The sequence below is a fragment of the Macrosteles quadrilineatus genome, unplaced genomic scaffold, assembly GCF_028750875.1.
Source record: "Macrosteles quadrilineatus isolate MER2022 unplaced genomic scaffold, UCM_ALF_1.0 Scaffold_2__2_contigs__length_208266976, whole genome shotgun sequence".
Classification (NCBI taxonomy): Eukaryota; Metazoa; Arthropoda; class Insecta; order Hemiptera; family Cicadellidae; genus Macrosteles; species Macrosteles quadrilineatus.
The window spans coordinates 177,539,724-177,561,627 of record NW_026542595.1 but is presented as its reverse complement, the minus strand read 5'-3'; the positions used below and the strand labels follow the sequence as shown (position 1 = coordinate 177,561,627).

Genomic DNA, 21,904 nt, shown 5'->3' with positions numbered 1-21,904 from the left:
ATTTTTAATTTGTCTGATCGGATTTGTACTAAAATATTTACAATTTAAAAGGTTTTGCTGCTACAGGAAAAGAAATAAGTGTTTTGTTGTAAAATGTAATGGTATAGTATATAAATGAATGAATGAATGAATACATTTGCTAAATTTTAATTTAGGCCTACATTAGCTAGGCTACCAACTTTTTTTGGCACAATCATCCAAGTTAGATCTACTCTTTTCTCAGGGCTCCATTAAAGAATATTCCACCATGATGTATGATTTAGTTTGAACTAAAACAACACAACTTGCCGTTGAAAATTAAATAAAGGTAGAAGTAGGCCCACCGGTATCATCTGTAACAACATTTATTATGTAATGAAATAGTATGCACAGCAATTTCATGAGACTTAAATGAAGAGATCTTAGACTTTTGTCACATCATGTGAGTTATGTTATCAATGTTAGATAAGAATGGAATTATTGATAACTGTGTGTTATCAGTAAAGTAGGATGCTAGATGATGTCACTTTGAGCAAATAAATAGTCTTTCTAAGAAACTGAAGAAAACAGCTGTATACACACAGCAGTTAGAAATACAGGATGTTATGGATTTAAAAGTCAAAATAAAATAGGCTACATAAGATGTAAAAAAAGTTTAGCCTATGGAATAGTGCGAAATTGAATTTTTGTAATGTTAAAGACTCAATGAGTTTAGGCTGGCTGATGGGCCAATTTCATAACTTCCTTTACATAATCAAACTATCACTGCTGTTTAGCTGTTTAAATATAATAAATATAAATATAATTTTTAAATATAGGCCATTAAAGAAATATAAGAGTAATTTAGTAGGGTCTTAAGGGTATTTTAAAGTTTTATCACTACATAATTATGATATCCGTCATGAGCAGCAATAGTGTGCTCCTACTCAGAGAAGTAAGATACAGGGGAAACATTCAAGATACAGATAGTAAGATACATAAGACGTTTATTTGTCATTTTTACATGCATGGACAAGTCAAGTTGTTTTCATACAATTGTATGCGACACATATTCAATGAATAGGCCTACCTAAAAAATATAAGACATAATCTGAGGTTCAATGAAATATAAAAATACAATAATACAGTGTACAAAGCGAGAGATTGCAAAAAAACTAGAAAAATATAAAATATGTCTATATATAATGCTCTATGCTATTTCATTAAATAAATTATGAGGCAAATCAAAGTATTCTTTTACATTATAGAGTGGGTTACTTATTAAGAATGCATGCACTTTTCTCTTAAAAATCTTGTCATCTAAACAAATCACAGCCGTTGGTAATCGGTTATAAAACCTAATGCCCATAACAATGTGTCCGGACCTAGTTTTTTCTAAACGAACTTGTGGTACATTTATTTTTCTACAGTTTCTAGTGCTAAAACTATGTATATCATTTCTACAATCATAATTGTCCCTATTTTTGTGGGTTAACAATAAAAGTTGGAAAATATACAAATTTACTGTTGTTGACACCGAACTCTTTCAATAGCGGTTTTCAGTGTGCTAATCTATCAGCCTTCATAACTATTCTAATAACCTTTTTTTTGTAATAACAATACTTCCTGAATTTTACTTGAACTACCATAGAACATCAGACCATAGCTTGCTAATGATTGAAATAGTGCAAAATAGGCTGACTTAATATAATCAAAAGGTACACAATGAATTAATCTACTGAACAGAAATATAACCCTTGAAAGACGACTTAACAGATTTTCAATATGTGGGGTTTAAGATAATTGCTTATCAACTATGACTCCTAAGAACATACTCATTCGAAACTAATATATCAGGTACACTTCTAAGGCTAAATATTACATTTTTGTCTTTTCATTATTTAAAAGTAATGAATTAGCAGCAAACCAGTCAGTAAAATTACTCTCTGCCACATCAACATCATCAGAAAGCTGTTCTATATCAGGTCCACATGACAAAAAGGTTGAATCATCTGCATATAAGTAGGTACTACAAAGGACATTACTGTGCAGATAATTAATGGTCACTAAAAAAATAAATGGTCCCAAAATGGACCCTTGGGGGACCCCACATACCACCCCCAGTGTAGCAGATCGCTCACCCTCCACGCAGACCACTTGCCTCCTATTTGAGAGGTATGAACTGAGAAGGCTTAGAGCCACCCCATCTACGCCATAGTGCCGCAGCTTGTCCAAGAGAAGCCATGATCTACACAATCAAAGGCCTTGCTTAGGTCACAAAAAGTGGCCCAAGCAAAGCCCTTGTTCTCAAAAACCTCATAAATTTTTTCAACTAGGCCTGCTACTGCATCAGCTGTACTTCGTGATTTTCTAAAGCCATACTGTGAATCTGTAAATAAACTCAAAGATTCAAAGTGTCTGTTGATTTGCTGAAAAATAACACTCTCTAAAACCTTAGACAAGATGGGCACCAAAGACACAGACCTATAGTTTGAAGGATCATACTTATCTCCCCGTTTAAAGACTGGGGTGGCTTTAGAGATTTTCTAGGGACCGCGTCTCGTTGTCCCTCCGTCTCGTTGTCCCTCCGTCTACTTGTACCTCGAGGCCTAGGGACAACTAGTCGTAGGTACAACTAGACGTAGGTACAAGTAGACGGTGGCTCACCCGACTAGTTGTACCTGCAGATTTTTAGGAGGTACAACTAGACGTAGGTACAAGTAGACGTAGGTACAACTAGACGTGTATCCCACCGACAAGTAGTATCACCTAGCTTGTACGGATGCGACCAGTTGTCCCTACGACTAGTAGTCCCTACGACTAGTAGTCTCTACGACTAGTGGTCCCTCCGTCTACTAGTCCCTACGTCTAGTTGTACCTACGCGTATTTTGCGTCCTTATAGTCTAGTTGTATCTATCCTTCAATTCGTTACCCTGTTTAATTGATTACTGCACGAGTACTTTTTAATAATACCCTTAATTAAATCAGGAACTGCAGTGTTCCGAGTCGATTGAGTATGATTGGCAAATATTTTTCACCGCAATACGTTGTTTTAGTAGTTTTACAGACGTTAATTGGAGGCTGAAAGCTACGCATTGCTGTCCAGGGCCGAAATGGCAGCTATAGTTGTGATTAAAATTTTCCAGCCCTAGTACCGAAAATCGCTTATTTAATTAAAACATTTATATATATCATTAAATATACAAGCAGTATATCCCTAATGAATTGCAATAGACCGCTGCCCAGCAATTATGTATTACAATTTTTGCTGATTCCTTTAAATATTTTTTCACATAACCTTAAAGTATTTGCATTGATTAGTGTGCATATCTTATAGTTTACAATGGATTTCCCAGTGATCAATGAACAATGAAGTGTACAATGAAGTTGAGGTCCAGCGGTTGAAAACTCGACAAAAACTATGCAATGTACTACACAAACTTCTCCATTTAACATACACTGTAAATAATAAATGTGATTGGAATATGTTCCATTTGTTTTGATTTTATTTTCATAATTAGTTGTTATTTCGTCACCAGCATAGCAACCCGTTAAACCCATGTTAGTTTTAAACATTTGTAATTCTTTTTTTATGTCTTTTTAGCCTATTTTAATTTATAAAGGCATTCTGTAGATCGACAGGAAAATACATTTCCACCGATATGCGGATATTTTCTCTGTGATGTTCACGAGCTGATAAAAAGGTTGTAAAGAAACATGCTTGCCTACATTATTGATATATTTTCTCAGTTTTGTATACTTTGGTGAAAAACAGCAATCGTACCACGGACCGATTTCATCTTCGTCTCGAACTTAAAAATGATCCCGAGCTGAAAAAAAGTCATTTTCGGCCCTAGGTACGAAATATACTCTTAAACTATCGTAGGATCGGTGAATACTAAACTCTATCTTGGAATTGCATACACTCGCTCCTATCTTTAAGTTTACGTTGTTGCCATACAATAAATGTATAAATAAACACAACAATTCACAAGTTTTGTTGTAAGTACCTATATCATGCATAAATAAAAACATACAATAGCATCATGTGTAAGTGTATTCTGTAAAACTTTAAACAAATATTAGTAAAATAGTTTTCAGGTAAACTATTGTTGAATTAATTAGTTTTAAGTTGTTAAATTAACCTCGACCCGTGCTATATGTTTAATGGAGTTTGTCCGGAAAAATACCATAGTAAAATTAAATCAAATAAATAAAATCAAAAGCAATTCATAACAAAAGAAATAATAGATACAGAATGAACGTAATTTCTGAAAATCGACAGGGCCCACATATGCGAAGCCTGTGCGTGGGGACCAAGTTGACTCAATAATTGGCAATTTGTCATAGTCTTGTAACATAACTAACTACCACTACTATAATTATCAATACATTTTCAAAGGAGAAACAAACGTCCGATTATTTCTAGGCAGCCACAACAGATAACTTTAGAAAACTACGTTATAAGAATTAGAACAACGCAAAAATTAAATTGTTAACATGATTTGTTTAGCCTAACGAAGAAAATCATGAAAACCAAATTTAACTCCCATAAGAAAAACATGGGGAGCAATTTCGTTTACGTATAAGCCGAGTGAGATAATAGAAAAATATACGCCGATGCTTGATGGCAAATCTTAGCGTGCATACCTTTGAGACCTCAATAATAAAAATGGTCGGGTAGCAGAGCCAAACGAATAACCCATTTTCTTAAATTTATAAGATTATTTAATTATTTATTTATTTTAATTATTTATTTATTTTACTTGACTGTTAATACCAAAGCAAAAGCTTCTACTTCGTGTGCGTCCGGATTACGAATAAACCTAAAACAATCTTACACCAATTTACCAATAAGTTTAATAAACCAAAATTGCACATACTCCGGACAGATTTCTTATAAAGAGAGGCTATGACAATATGATCAAATCTCTATTTAATATAGTTTAGGTTGTGTATTGATTAGTCAGGACATTGATTGAATAAATAAATATTTAAATAGTATGTATATATACTAAAACATAAATACAGCACAAAACAAACATATAAAACATAAATGTACAGTACATAAATAGCCTAATTGTTACAATAAATTAACAATGATCATTTGTTAAATTAATCAGTTCAATGTTATTTATATAATACGACCATAAAGATAGGCGAATGTCTCTCGTGTTTATTAGGACAATAACACAATATACCTTATTGTTGATTCAGGAACACGCCATGAACAGCTATTTCCCCCAACACACACAGCTATTTTTATAAAGGGAACGAAATACCTGTTGTAAAATGCAGCTAAAGACATCTGCTACAACGTATTTGACTTATTGTTTAATATAAGCAAAACCATATAGATTCAGTACTTGGAAAGGCAAAGGAAATATTTTGTAAACAGCGTACAGAATGTCCCGTTAATCCCCACACATTACTCAGAATGGACTTCATTTGCAAATTCTTAGAGTTTCCTTTCACAACAATCCATTCCAGTTATTGGGGTGTTGGGTCAGCCCTCTATCGCGTAGTTGCGAGAAAGTGATTGACCTCCAATCAACCTAAATATTGTTTTGATTTTACGTAGTACTGTGGTAGTTGCTAAAAAAAAACTCTTTCACTCACAGTATTAAACATTTTCAAAAAAATTTTGATTATATCAAACTGTTATGAACAGTGTGCTTTTTTATTAATAACATAAGCTTTTAGTTGAGTATTTTAAACTCCTTGAATGACAAAAGTTTTAATGTAAAACAGATCTACAGGGTGTCCCGGAACTCTCTACCAATATTTTTGGGCATTGCTCCTGGGTAAGAAACATACCTAAATATCATATTTAAATTGTCCGGAAGTCCTTAGTTACTCACACAGCCACCATTTTGTTTTTTTCAGTTATAATTTTTTTTCTAAAGAATGGTTAAACTTACGAAATTGAAACTTTGTACAAACATTTATGACAACTAGACAAAGCTACCAAAAAATTATGACGATTTTTCCAATTCATAAAACAAAATGGCGGCCATTTAAAATTTTTGTAAAATCAATGGTTTTTGAGTTATTTAAGAAACAAAATTTTAAATGGCCGCCATTTTGTTTTATGAATTGGAAAAATCGTCATAATTTTTTGGTAGTTTTGTCTAGTTGTCATAAATGTTTTTACAAAGTTTCAATTTCGTAAGTTTAACCATTCTTTAGAAAAAAATTATAACTGAAAAAAACAAAATGGCGGCTGTGTGAGTAACTAAGGACTTCCGGACAATTTAAATATGATATTTACGTATGTTTCTTACCCAGGAGCAATGCCCTAAAATATTGGTAGAGAGTTCCGGGACACCCTGTATAATCTGATGTACGCTGCCCAACAAAGACGTTATTTATTTATTAGTTTTGAAATAATTCCTGGTAATACACATAGCTTAAAAATTAGTCGATTTCGAGAAACAGGTACACTACATTATAGTGCAAACAAAACGTAAATAACACTTAGATTTTCAATCCATTACTGATTTTATACTGATTTTAAGTCTAAATCTACACAGGCAACGTAACTTATGAAATACTCTTAGTTTATGAAGGCTTGGTATAAAGTCTTGTAAAGTGCCATTCTTGTGTGTTCTCTGGTTAGGAAACTTAATATTTAGTTGTTTATGATATAAGCGGTCTGATTCATACCTACAGTGTATTCAGGTTTTGGACTGGCTAGGCCTATATACAAATATGCATGAGTGTTCGATGTCATCATGAGCGTTGGAATGTTTACCTAAAAAAATATCGTAGTAGAGGGTGATAGTGTAAATCATAGCTGTTCCCTGGTCCATCGGCCGGTGCCTCGAGGGATAATGACCGACGGACTAGGGATAGAGCTGATGACTCATCCGGTCATGTGAACATCGATATATTAACTAATACTATTTAATCTAGGTGAAACCCGTCGAAATCGACGGTTACTTTCAAGGATTACGTTAATTCACCTAACTGTGATAAATTGGATAAAATATAGCCTACATATTTTGAGCATTTAGCATTGTTTAAAGAATAATAAGTGTAAAAACAATATTGCTATTAATTGCGTTAGTCGCCAAATTCGGTTGATCATTCAATGAATAAAATATTCCCCTTACCGTACGTCATCGGAGTTATTATTAGTATGTTATCTGGTATCTCTTCCTTTTGAAGAACCTTTAAATAGTATTAAAATCGTATTGGTGGATCTTTTGTAGTTAAACACTTCCGTGATTTCATCAGTGTAATATGATTTTATTTGAAAAGAAAACTTTTTTTGGGAAGACATATTCAAAGGGAGGTATATCCGTTACAGTGTAAGTTTGATTTTTCCTTCGTCACGTCGCGTCAGTTCATATCTTACTTCTGTGCCAACGAATGCACCCTCTAGCTTACTTTTGAGAAATTTATTTTGAGGTTACTGTTGAAGCTGGAATTTCTTGACATGGGGGATGTCAGTTAGTTGTCTCAGCCTTATCAATAACATAAAGTTGTCAATATAATCTCTCTACGGAATGTTAGGTGTAGTGTAATACTTGAAGTGAAGTTGGATTTTATTCTTGAACTGTTAGGGGCCTCCTAGTTCATACGGCCTTTTGACTTTATTGGCAGCAAATAATGCAAATGACATAGCAATGGGACATTTCCAAAAACAAAAAATACTGTAAATTGGCTGTTAAGTATACATTGACGTTTAAATATTGTTAATCAACGTATTTTATAAAGGATTATGTGATGTAGTTTAAATGGAATATGACCTTTCTATCATGACAGTAGCTGCATAAATAGTATTTTCTCTCTGTACCATATCTTACAGCCAACATGTCGTGTTATTTTCAATAATGTTACCAACCCAGTGCGCGAAAGTTCGTAATATAGGCAGGTGCAAATAATTTGTCAAGATAGGTACCATTTTAGGCAAGGTTTCTATGTTTGGATTTTATTGGACATGATAAGAGCAGATATTTGTACATAAATATTTGATATGTGTAGAATAATATGATAAAATGTAGGCAAAAGTGGTGAAAAAGGCAGACACCATCCAGTACAATAGATACAAGATAGTTCAATAAGAAATAATTTATGAATTGCTGTGATAAAAGGATTTTGCACTGATTTCGTAATGGAATGTTACATTGCAAAACATGGCTGAAAAATAAGAAAAACAATTTTAAAATAACAAAATAACATTAACTCCGTTGTTTGAAATACAATTTAAAAATAAACAGCTAGTTCATTAAAAAGTATTATTCACATGGCCAAAATGTAAACAACTCTGTGGAGGGATCTTTAAAGGCTTCTAGGGCAGAGTCCTAAGGGATTTTGCTTAGTTTTTCTTTTGATAACTCATCTACAGACCAATACATACCTTTCTTTGGACACCTCTACCAAGTGGTGTCGCGAAGTTTGCGTACAGCTGGAATTTAGCGAAGACTGCGTACAACCCGCCAGGTTGATGTTTGACGAGGGTGAGACAAGGCCTGACCCTTGTGTCAGTGGAATTTGACAAGCGAAGTTTGCGTACACCAACAAGAACCACGGCTAGGTGTTGACTATTTGACTAACATTTGACTAAAGCAACCAATCAGTTCTCACTGATTAAATAAAACTTACTAACTATATTAAGTAGTAATTTTTCTTATAACTTGAAGGTTATTTTTGTGTTGAAGGAATGTTTAACATGAAATAACCACATTGACTAAAAAATAAACTATTCAGGATTTAATGGAAAACTTTTGCTTTGTTTTAATTTCAAAACATATGTTCAAGATTTATTCAATTTTTTTATATTTTATTTTACCAATTTTAATTTTAGATTAATTTATTGTGGTGTTTAATCAATTATTGTATAAAGGGATAAACCTCAACGGCCACTCTTGGAAATCAACATGGGAATAAAGATGAAATAGGTTCGTTCAGGACAGGCAATATATTTGTTCATTAATCATCAACTAAGTACTATGACAAGTTCCAATGGGCGGAAACACATAATTTTTTAGAGGAGATTTTAACCAGGTACTGCAAAAAAGGTTCAAATAATATAGCCCAGCATGTACGGTGGTAAAGGAAGCATCCATATATAACAGTAAAACCTAGAGGTAGTTTCCGTTTCTTAAAACCAACCAAAAATATGCATGTCGAAGATTCTGATGAAAAGTAATTAATTGTTTTTTAACTGGGTAATGGAAACCTAACCAGTCGCAAAATAGTTAGGAATCAGCCGTTGAATAGACCCCTTTTTGATAGAATATTTAAAATCAATCGCACCTTTAGGAGGAATACCACCACATAATCTTACACTAGGCTAATAGTAGTTTTTATGTTGATCAGAAACAAATCTAGCGATACGTTTGGTCAATGGGATGCTTTTACTTTACACTAATTTTGTTAAACCTTTCCAAAAGGAGCATAAACGTAGAAATAATAACTTCGTAGGGATGCTAATTTAGCGGTTTTGACCAAGAACTAAGCTTATCTCAACACACCTTTATTTGCCTTTTCATTTTTGACGAAGACGATTTCCAATCTTTCAATCAGGGAAGCCTTTTTACTATCATCTATCTATATTATATTACTTATTTAATACGCAAGCAGGTTTTTTGTGACAATTACTCCTCCGAAACTACTGAACCAATTGGCATGTTTTTGGTGTCATTGGAAAGAGCGTAACGTGAAGTTGTGCAGGAAACTTTCTTTTTAGGGAAATAATAAGAGAGTGAGGCCATGGAGCCCTTTAAAGTTTCGTATTTCTCCATAAGATTAACATTGGAAACAAAAATTGTTATGAAACTCCAGCTGTTGTCACAAATCAAAAGTGAGAAGAAGAGCATATGTTAATTGTAAACAGTCAATAAGTTTGCTAATTTTACAGTTTGCGCCAAACTTGGTAAAACTTGGTTGGACTTGGTTGAAATTCATTTTAAAATAACGCCTGTAATACTTAGCAATTGCTCGAATTCGAGCAACAGGGACACTAGTTATCATCAAACACAAGACCAAAGCTACCTTAGTAAACCAATATTTATTCACAAACATGTTTGCTGCCTTTAGCAGTAGAGTTAAACCTCTGGAGTAATATAAATTATTTATTAAAAATAACGTCAACAAAAGTAAAGAAAGACTAATAACAAACTGTTTTTGTACAAAATATATATTGTACTGGGATTTCTAACCTGACATAGATAATTTGATTCTGAGTTTGTTTAAATATTATAATAATTTGTTTTGTATTTGAGCTTTTTAGGGACTTTTTAGGGACTGGTTCGGTTATGCGCAATATTATATGCCTATTTAGTTTTCAAACCAGCTTTGTTGAATTGTGAATGTGTATACTATATACTAATGTGTATTTGGAATACGCTATATTTATTTTTTTAATCTAATTTATTTTTATAAGATATACCTTTACATTACTTTTCCTTATTATGTGACTTATTTTTATATGTGTTGTCAATGTTTAGACCTAGAATTCATTGTGATGTTTGATCTCGGCTTGGCTTAGGAGTATGCACAATGTTTTAATATTTCAACACCAGGTACTAACTATAACCAGGCCCTTATGAAACACTTTGTAAGATTTCTAATGGTTAAGGATATGTAATTTTCCAGTTTTACAATTGTCTTACTTTACTGAAAGGTAGATGGAAAAGAAACATATGCCATACACTGCATTCCCGGCGCCGGGGACGTTTCGTGGAAATACATCTCACAACCATCCCTCCCGTAGGTATAAGTAAATGCCAGATATGCAAGATGTCAGTTCGTCTTGAGCAGTGGTCATAGAAGTTGGTGAATTATCGTGCTGAGCTATGTCTGCTGTGTCTTTTAAATCGAAATTTGGTGGGGTTTGGTGGTCAGATGATAAAAGTTTTGTGTATAAACCTAAGAAGTAGAGTTTAAGTGGAAAAAACAATGATAGCAGATCTTGACAAGAAATAAGGAAAACCAAAGTGTTGTATGGATAAGGACTGACCAAGGGACACAAGTACGTTGTTGTCAAGAACAGGGGTTTCTCAATGAGCTGCAGACAAGCCAAATTTTCCTGGCTTTTGTAGCAAGTTGTTTATAATAAATTGTTGTAAGATTGTATGATTTGTAAAGAAATAAAATAAATCTCTTAAACCGGTGACAAGTTGAAGGGGAGATACAACTAGCCGCAGGTACAACTAGACGTGGGTACAAGTAGGCGTAGGTACAACTAGTCGTAGGTACAAGTAGTCGTAGGTACAAGTAGTCGTAGGTACAAGTAGTCGTAGGTACAAGTAGTCGTAGGTACAAGTAGACGCAGACGTATGAGGTACAAGTAGACGGTGACGTTCCCGACTAGTTGTACCTGTAGATTTTTAAGAGGTACAACTAGACGTAGAGACAACTAGACGTAGAGACAACTAGACGTAGAGACAACTAGACGTCCGCACCATCGTCAAGTTGTCTCTACAGCTTTGGACGGGGTACAACTAGACGCCTGTCACCAAAATGCAGCAGGTACAACTAGACGCCGGTACAAGTAGACATCGCCCCATTTTCTAAATCCCTGGAAAAATACCTTCCGTAAAGCAAGTGGCCATTGATATAACACTACCCACACTCTTTATAACATCATGTGTTTGACATGTCATAATAATCTAGAGTGCTTTGGCATTACTTAATCCTGCTATCACTTTTTCAACTTCTTTTGTCTCTACAGGCTGTAAAAAAATAAAACTGTTGGCTCTGGCATACTTAATAAATAATCCTGAGATGAATAATTAGACTTATTGATTGAGGATCTTATATTATTAACAGATTCAACAAAAAAACTATTAATGCTGTCTGGTTTGATAGGCACACTGTTGTTTGTAACACTATTCTGGAAATTTTTAATTACTGTCCATGCACCCCTACATTTATTACTACTATTTTCAATTACCTTGACATCATAATTCAATTTGGCATTCTTAAATTTCATGTTTGTACCTTTTGCGCAAGTTGTTATACAAAAATTTATCAGCCTCCGCACCAGTTAATTGGAAAATTTCAAGAGCAACAACCATTTCTTGCTTTATCCTTGCCAAATCTTCATTATACCATGGTTTTTTTATTCTTTTCAGATTCTTAGGACTAATTTTGCGAATAGGAAAACATTCTTTAAATATTAAGCAAAAGGTGTCAAAAAATTGTTCAAAATATGATTCAGCAAAACTTAACCTAGTATCACAGACATTAAGCATTTTACAATGAAAGTTACTTAAGACTAAATTATACATTTCCTCCCAACTGACCTGAGAAAGTTTGTGCTTAAACTTACTGATGTTTGCTTCTGAGAAGTTCCTTCGGCAAACAGGCTCAGTAGATGGTCTGTCAGTGGTCCAATTACATGTTATCCGGAACCAAAGTGAAGAATGGTCAGAAAAGTAGCAAGGTTCCACTGCGGTGAAACAATCATCACTCCTAGCGTTAGTAAAAACATTGTCTAGGCATGCCTTACCTCTGGTTGGTCATAGTTTTGAAAGTATAGGTTGTGTTGCTTTAATAGATTACATAGCTGGACACTTGTGCTGGTTTTAAGAGTAATGTCAAATTTTATATTTAAGTCCCCTCCAAACACAAAAGTGTAACTGAACCACTTGGGGTGTTTAAAAGTGAAGAGAAGACATTCTAATGTCTCAAGGAAAATATTTTAATCATCATCTGGAGTATGATACATGCACAGCACCTATGTTGATGATTTACAATACCACAGATCTCAAAATGTTTGTCTTTGGTATACTCACTAAGGTCAATAACCTCACAATTAAATTTGTCAGAAGCATAGATTAAAGTCCCTCCTCTTTTAAGAGAATGTCTCTGGTAACAAGCTACTAATTTAAAACCTCTCAATTGTTAGGTCAGTAACCGGATCGTTGTACCAATGTTCCGACAAACAAAATCACAGTTATTATTAATTAATTCATCTTCCAAGAGATCAAATTTATCATTCAATCCCTGAATGTTAAGAAATAAAAAAGTAAACACTAGGCAAATAGGAATAGGTTTTACCTGTGTCGATTTCACCATCATTGTCCCCCGTTTTTTGAATACCCTGACACGACATCGTTCACAGGCTTACTTGAATCGTTACTTAACTGTCTTGGCCTTCTTTGAGGAAAATATTTTCCAATTAATAATCCTTTAGGCCAATTGTCAGGCTTCATACAATCGTCTCCGAGATGTTTAGGCAAACCAACCTTAAATTCCCGCAGGGGGCCCATGCTTGCGTGGGTACGTGGCCTGGCGACCACGCGGACCCCCAGAGCTGGCTCTTGAGGTAACTGCCCGGTGTTGGAACCAGCACTCAGGTAGACCACAGCTATGGACGACTGGATGTGCCAGCCCCTTCGGGGGAGCCCTCAGTGACATTCCATCATCCAGGTTGGTGGGGTGTTCAGCTCTCAGTGATGCTGCTTCTTGCCGCCTCTCTCATCTGCCTGTGGCTGTGGTTCTTGGGCTTAGTCCTGCCTGATGTGTATGACTAACATTACCTCGGCATATCCTCGGCTCTGGAAGTAGCCTCTTCCTGGGAGGTGAAAGACGGGCAAGTAAGCCCCCGAAGGGGAGGTAACTGTCCGGTGTTGGAATCGGCATTTCAAGTAGGCCATAGTCATGGACGTCTGGTAAGCGCCAGCCCCTTAGGGGGAGTCTCCAGTGACACTCCTCCATCCAGGTTGGTGGGGTGTTTAGCTCTCGGAGAGGTGGAAGTGTGCCATCAATCTCCCATCTACCTGTGACTATGGTTCTTTGGGCTTCGGCCTGCTTGCTCTGTGCTACCAGCATTCTGTGGGGCAAATCCTCGACTTTGGAAGTAGCCTTTCCTGGAGGTGAAATCGGGCAAGTACCCGTAAGCTCACGGGGTCACTCTAGGGGAACATAACTTTCCGCAGTGTGAGGGTAACGGCTGGGCTGTGTGCACTCCATCAGCCAATCCCCGTCTCTGAGACCGGAAGGTATGGTTATCTAGAGTGTGGGGGGTTCTCCCTGGAACCTCAATTGGTCAAAGGGTGTCGCCACCTTTGGTGGATAGGTTCATCCGGGTGGGACCCACTTCTATTCCTGCCTCCTTTTGGGAAACCCTGATGGCCTGGCAGTGATGTTGGGCTTGATGGGCAAACGAAGTAGATCGGGTGCGGGGTTCAAGCCCGCTGGGTGTGTTCAGGGAATTATCGCTTTGGTCACCTCTGGTTTCCCATCAACTGGGTAAGGCCTCGATCGGGTAGTGGTGTAAATAGGTGGTTGGGGTTCCCCGTATCAGCTTGCTGGTGGTCCCCTTCTTCCTGGCTTTGATGGCGGGTTCTGCCTGTCAGGGATTGGATAGGTCCCGAGTGTTGCTTGCACTAAATGCGTCAGGGCATTCCATTATGGTCCTTCTGGGTTTCGTACCTGGGGGAACCCAGGTGGAGTGACGCTTAAACAAGTAGCCGGTATCCCTGGTTAGGATTGAGGGGCAACCCTCTCTCCGAAGGGTTGCTTCGGCAGCCGGTGAGACTAATGACCTTAAGTCATCCTCCCATGGTGTGCCAAAGGTCGGTGCGTATGCTTCGGCCTACATCATGGGGCCCGGGTGTGTTTAATTACAGGTACCGGGTTTGCAGTCAGGGAGCTTCTGGCTCTTATGATAAAACGGAAAAATGGAAAAAAAATGGAAAATGGAAACCAACCTTAAATGAATTATAAGAAGAGTGACGAGTCGCAAGTTTCTCACACTTAACTTCAATATCACTGTACAAGCTAGTCACATGATCAATTAAATCATTTTCTGTTACTGAAGGATCAAGACGTGTTACATAGACCCATGATAACCTATCCACAACTGAAAGCTTTGAGTTGCTCGCTTTTCCCATAACCAACTTGGACACTTTGGTTGCTTGATTATCACTAGGCCCATCAGCTAAGATTTGGGCCCATTTTTCTAGGTCTTTTGTTAGTCACTGTTTGAAACCCATCCCCATCCACCGTTGATCTACGAGATTACTCTTGATCAGAGGAATTAGACACATCGCTTATAGCCAAATGCCTAGAAGTTAAATCTGGGTTTCTTGGTTCTAGGCCTACACTTGAACTAGAATTTCCTTTAACAGAGCTCTTCTTTTCATGCACAGGTGAAAGTGGCTTACTTGATGATTTAATTACTTCACTATTGTATCATTCACTATTGTTCACTAATTGTATCATTGTATGTTTGACTACTGGTAAAGCTCATTCCCATTCCCCACACACAGGCTGTGCCTATGTGGGGAATAATCCATCTGTACAACGCTATGTAACAATTATTGTGTTTGTGTTTTTTGATGGAATAAAGTATTTTTCATTTCATTAAAGTATTTTTCATTTCATTTCACTAAAAGACCGCTTAGTAGAGTCAGTCCATATACTGTCAAAAGTTGAGTTGCACTTCAATGTCCTAACCTCACTTTTCAATTCGGTAGTACTGTTCTGAATAAATGATACATTTTCAGACATAAGTTAATAGCTTTCAGTCAATTCAGAGATTTGTTGTGTTAGGATCTGTATGTAACTAAAACAATCACAACAGAGATTATCTTCCATCCTTTTACTTTTAACATTGGATGACATCTTTTTCACTCCCTTTCTAACCTCATTCTTACAAGCTGCACACATCCACAGTACAATATCTTTCAAGTCACCAATCTTTTTATAATCATCAATTGAGATATTCACACAATGCATGTGAAACCATTTTCCACAACTTCCATCACAAAACAATGCATCATCATCGTCAGAAACTTCATTTTTACATGCTCCACACTTAGGAACCTTCTTATCTCCCGCCATGACAGGTACAGTCTTGGCGGTCTTTTAAATTATACAGATGGTACACTAAAGTCATCTCTAGCACCAGTCGCTTGTGTCTAGTTCAAATTCTATTGGTCGTCCGCTCTGCTCTCCTTTCCCCCCTCACCAAGACGTACTACTACAGCGCTCACGCTGTAGGAAGAGCCTGTACACTACAACTGCTGTTGTAAACAATAGCCGTTCAGGTTCTTCCTTGCTCGGTACTAGTATATTTCCACCCTACCATTCCAGAGCTAAAAGCGTACAGTTGTTCCATAAGCATGTTTCCTCTGTATCTTCGTTCTCTGTGGCTTCTGCAACCTTTAAGCCAACGCCTGCAGACACACTGCACACTGCAGATGCACTGTATGCAACACTGTCTTAGGATGAAATTTTGTTGTAATATAAGTTTTCGAGTAGTGTTTGTTGACTATATTACCTTTCTTTCGTACAGTTATAAAAAACAGCTTCATCCTAGATCATATCTAGTATAGGATAGTCTGATAAGATTGTGAAGCTCGACTACAACTTAGTGTGTTAAATAAGAGTAACAAACAGCTGTTAACATCAACATCATATGAGTAACATTTGAGTTATGTCGTATCATCAGGCCGAACTGTTGAGCCTATCGTTACCCACTATTTTAGAAATGAAGATAGTTATTGAAAACCATAGACCTCAAAATTATCTCTGCACCTGATAGGTTTGATTATCAAACTGTGTGTATATTGTTTCGTAAAATTGTGATCTAATACTAAAACAAATTACATATATTTTGTCAACAGCTTGGATGCTTTCTCTGTGTGTTGGGGTCTACTGTTATCGTTATTCACGCTCCTAAAGAAGAAGAAATTGAGAGCATGGAAACACTTTTGCTAAAACTTCAAGAGCCTGGTGAGTAAGCAAGTTAGTAAGCTTACAACTCTTTTTTCAACGTTTTTTAGGCACAGAGTTGATTTTTTAGACACATAAAGCATATACTGAACAACATAGGCAATGGTGCTCATGCTAGACCCATGACTATCAGTAGTAATTTGTCTGTTAGAATACTAAAATACGTTGTAAATCTGATTGAAAATTAGGGATGGACTGATTCCAGAATAGGTCAATTCCAATACTGATTCCGATTCTTGAACTTTGGTTTCGATTCTCGTTTCAGTCGATACCGATACCTGTTATAAATTCACTTAATACATACATGTGTGCTTTTAGCTACCCTTATGTATAAAAGAGCATCTTATTTTTATTTAATCTCTGAAAATAAGATAACTGCATTACTTTTGATTAACATTACATAGATTAGGTTCGCCTTTAAGGAAAATAAGATAGGCTACTTCAAGACATACATTTAACATATTTTATTAAATTAAATTGAAACAACTAACACCGGTTTACAATTTTCACTGAGTTTTTCTTTGTTTGCATGAGATTTGTAGATCTACATTGATTGTTCCATTTTGCTTGAGTGAAAAACTCAATTCAATATCAAAGTCATCTTCAATATTGTCATCATCAATAACACTTTTAAATTACTTAAGGAATCACAAAAAAGCCACAGAGATCCATCACATCACTCGAACGGAGATCATCACCCATTTTTTAACATTTCACTACGCACAGCAATCAACAAAAAAACAAATCATCAATCACAAGGCAAACTCTCAACACCTGTTTCAGTGAAAAACAAAAAAAACGATAAAAATAGATCGCTAAACCGCCATCTATAATAGTCCGTATTAGCTACGTAAAGACCTGAATTAGCTGAACAGTTTAGTGTAAGGTATAAGTAAGCCGACATATGTATTGATTTGTAAGTTATGTATTGATCATGCATATGTAAAAATAATGAACGAAACTTAGTGCATGCACAATCGCCCAATTTCAGGCGGACGACACTCATACGCTTAAGAAAGCTCGCCCAATATCATTCCCAACAAACTACTTTAGTTATAATTGAGAACAGTAGTTGGAATCTATCTTGGTTTCAGTCACCAAATTCGTCGTTAAATTGAGAATGCTACCTACCAGACACTAGCACCTGAAATAGACGCCCTTTAAAGAGCGTAGTGGCTAAGCTGAGACGCCAAAAACTCCACTAGATTCGAATTACACTGGCCACAAAGCTTACGAAGGGAGTGTGTAACATAATCTTGATACTGTGCAGGTTTCATATTGTACGTGCTGTTGGTTGTGATAGTGACTACATTGATCGTACTACACATTGGTCCCCGCTATGGTCACAGGCATGTCTGTGTGTACGTGGCTCTCTGCTCTGCCATTGGCTCTCTCACCGTGATGGCCTGCAAGGGCTTGGGCCTCGGCATCAAGGAGACCATCACTGGTAAGTGTTCTTAATCACCAACGCACACTTAAGGTATGTAAAATTGAATGTAAATGCGCCCCCAGAGGGGAGGTAACTGCCCGGTGTTGGAACCGGCACTTCAGGTAAGGCCACAGCTATGGACGACTGGGATCGCCAGCCCTTAGGAGAGCCCCCAGTGACATTCCTCTATCCAGGATGGTGGGGTGTTTAGCTCTCAGAGTGTTATTCTCTCACCTACCTGTGGCTGTGGTTCTATGGGCTTGCCCTGCCTGTTGTGTACGACTGACATTTTGTGAGGCATATCCTCGGCTCTGGAAGTAGTCTCTTCCTGGGAGGTGAAAGACGGGCAATTGCCAAGCCCCCAAGGGGGAGGTAACTGTTCGGTGTTGAAATCAGCATTTCAAGTAGGCCATAGTCATGGACGTCTGGGTAGCGCCACCCCCTTAGGGCTCCCCTGACCAGCCTCCAGTGACATTCCTCCATCCAGGTTGGTGGGGTGTTTAGCTCTCGGAGAGGTGGAAGTGCGCCATCAATCTCCCATCTACCTGTGACTATGGTTCTATGGGCTTCGGCCTGCTTGCTTTGTGCGACCAACATTTTGTGTGGAAATCCTCGTCTTTGGAAGTAGCCTTTCCTGGAGGTGAAATCGGGCAAGTACCCGTAAGCTCACGGGGACACTCTAGGGTAACGGAACTTTCCACAGTGTGAGGGCAACAGCTGGGCGCACTCCATCGGCCAATCCCTGTCTCAGAGCCTGGAATGTATGGTTATCTAAAGTGTAGGGGGTTCTCCATGGAACCTCAATTGAGCTAAGGGTGTCACCACCTTTGGTGGGTAGGTTCATCCGGGTGGGTCCCACTTCTATACCTGCCTCCTTTTGGGAAACCCTGATGGCCCGGCAGTGATGTTGGGTTAGATGGGCAAACGAAGTAGATCGGGTGCTGGGATCAAGCCCGCTGGGGGTATCTGGGGATCTATCACCCTAGTTATCCCTGGTTTCCCAGCGAATGAGATGGCCTCGATCGGGTAGTGGTGTAAATAGGGGGTTGGGGTCCCCTTCCTCCTGGCTTTGATGGCGGGTTATGGCCTGTCAGGGATTAGATAGGTCCCGAGTGTCGCTTGCACTATGTTGTGTCCATGGACTCCATCATGGTCTGTCGGGGTTTCAGCCCTGGGGGAACCCAGTTGGAGGGACGTAAGACCAAGTAACCGGTATCCCTGGTTAGGTTTGAGGGGCAACCCTATTTCCAAAGGGTTGCTTTGGTAGCCGGTGAGCCTGATGACCTCAAGTCATGGTCATGGTGTGGGCCGGTGCATACGCACCAACCTTAGTCACACCATGGGGCCCGGGTATGTTTAATTATAGGTACCGGGTTGCAGTTGAGGGGTTTTTGGCTCTTTCGACACAAACAAAATGGAAAAATGGAAAAAATGTAAATGCAGGGTGAGCATGGAATGGAGTAAAATTATTAGTGCTGCTTTGCTAATTACTAAGCCTAAAATCAGATTTTTCTTAGCCAAGACTATTTAACCATGTGGTCAAGGACAGTTGGGTCCAGTTTCAAACCAAAGAGTTTATTACCAAGAGAACATTTAAGTTGTACTTTTAAATGAAAGGTAAAATGAAAGAAAGATTCAATAAGTTTTATCTAAAACTACACAAGGGTTCATTGTTCTTACCAAGGAATTTTTGTATGGAGCAAATCAAGATAGTGAGCGAGTTCCTTGCCTCACATTCTTTCAATCTTTAGAAACCTACTTTCCTTTCCTGGACTACTTTACTTATTTTTTAGGTCCCTAGCTATTTATTAGAGCTAGGGCTAGATTAGAGTTGTGAGCGACTTGATTTTTTGAGCCCAGTCTACAAGATTGAGATCGAGCTCAAAGAAAGAAATCAAGCTCTAGCCGAGCTTTTCCGATATCACAATGGCAAAATGCGTCTGCTAAAATTGTGCGATTGAAATATTCAAATATTCATGCCTTGGCTGTGCCACAGAAGATTATGTTTTTGTGACCAATGAAGTTATTCAGGATTTTCTGTAGCTGTCTCACGTTTTGCTACTGCTCTGTGTCTTCCTGGAATGACCTGTCGAAGTTGAAGATTTCTGTCATAGAGTCAGGGATTGCTAGCTCTACCTCAAGATTCAGAACGCCTGAGAGTTATCTGCCTTTTACTTTGCAGTTTTAAGGCAGTTGCTGTTACCCTTTTCTTGATCTCGTTCAAATAAAAGTAGGTCTAATAGATAGTGATCATAAATCTTGTTACTTCTTATACTGCTGTGCAAGCAAGCCTTTGCAGTTACTAGGTTCCTGGTAGCATTTAATTGATCTTTTGGCTACCAAACACAAGGTTAGTAGACCTAGACCTAACTCCCGAACTCCTAAGATCCAAGATTAACTAAATCATGTTTGTATTGTAGAAGAAGGAGGATAGCAGCTAGCTTAGGCTTACCTTGAAAGTGTAGGTGGGCCATAGAACATCTAAAAGATACACTGTGCACACAATATTTCGTCCCCTAAGGGACTTTGTCAAGTGTAGAGAAAGTGGTAGAATGAAATATTGTGTGCACAGTGTATCTTTTAGATGTTCTATGGCTTACCTACACTTTCAAGGTAGGCATAAGCTAGCTGCTATCCTTCTTCTACAATTCAAAATCCTGGCCTAGAGGTTTTCATTGAACAAAACTAAATCATGTTTGTGTTACAGGTTCCCAGAATGAGTTGGGTAACTGGCTGACATGGTCGTTCCTTGTGTTGGTGGTAGCGTTTATCTCTATACAGATGAACTATCTCAACAAAGCACTGGATCTGTTCAATACTGGCATTGTTACCCCTGTCTACTATGTCATGTTTACAACACTAGTTATCACTGCTTCCGCCATACTCTTCAAAGAATGGGTCCATCTCTCCGCCGAGGTATGTAGACTTTTGGAATATTTTGATAGAAGCAAATTTTTACAGAAAAAATTTCAAGTTTTGGTTTTTGTTAGGCATGTGTTGGTTCTTGGTACTACTGATACTTGCACATTAGTATCAGTATTGCAATTGATTATTAAAGTCTCTATCAATACTGATGGCCTACACGTCTGCAAAGATTGTGTGGTCGCAAAATTACCGCTTTCACCTTGATAGCGCCTGTCAGTGATGACAATTCAGCAGGAGACGATGGTGATGACGATACGGGTGCGGGAGATGTTAATAATGTTCAAACGACTGGGGGAGATGATAATGATCTCTGTACGGGAGCAGGAGTAGATGATCAGATTTTGCCCCAATTGAGGAAGACGATGATGATGTTTCTGTTGCTGCGGGGGATATTCAGGATTTTACCCTGACCATGGGAGAGAATGACAAGGTCTACAAAACTGCAGAAAATTTTCAGAATTTATCCGTGATTGTGGAAGACGACGATGATGTCTACACGGCCTCAAGAGATGATCAGAAATTTGGCGTGATCAAGGAAGGTGATGATGATGTTTGAAACATGACTGCAGGAGATTATCATAATTTTGCTGTGATGGGGAGAGACGATATATCGTAATCGATTGTTAAAGTCTCTACCGATACCGATGTCCTACAGGTCTGCAAAGATTGTGTGGTCGCAAAATTACCGCTTTCACTGTGATAGCGCATGTCAGTGATGACAATTCGGCAGGGAACGATGATGATGACGAAACGGGTGCGGGAGATGTTAATAATGTTCAAACGACTGGGGGAGACAATAATGATCTCTGTATGGGAGCAGGAGTAGATGATCAGATTTTGCTGCAATTGAGGAAGACGATGATGATATTTCTGTTGCTGCGGGGGATATTCAG

The 21,904-nt window shown here is 37.7% G+C and overlaps 1 protein-coding gene across 1 annotated transcript in view; it reads left to right on the top strand.

Moving 5' to 3' along the window:
- The window catches only part of LOC128987033 (magnesium transporter NIPA2-like), a 30,357-nt gene that overhangs the window by 3,151 nt on the left and 5,302 nt on the right, over positions 1-21,904 (top strand). The window contains exons 4-6 of the mRNA XM_054407696.1: positions 16,549-16,657; positions 17,928-18,104; positions 20,794-21,002. Of these exons, the coding sequence (XP_054263671.1) occupies positions 16,549-16,657; positions 17,928-18,104; positions 20,794-21,002 (495 nt within the window). The remainder of the gene's footprint in view (positions 1-16,548; positions 16,658-17,927; positions 18,105-20,793; positions 21,003-21,904) is intronic.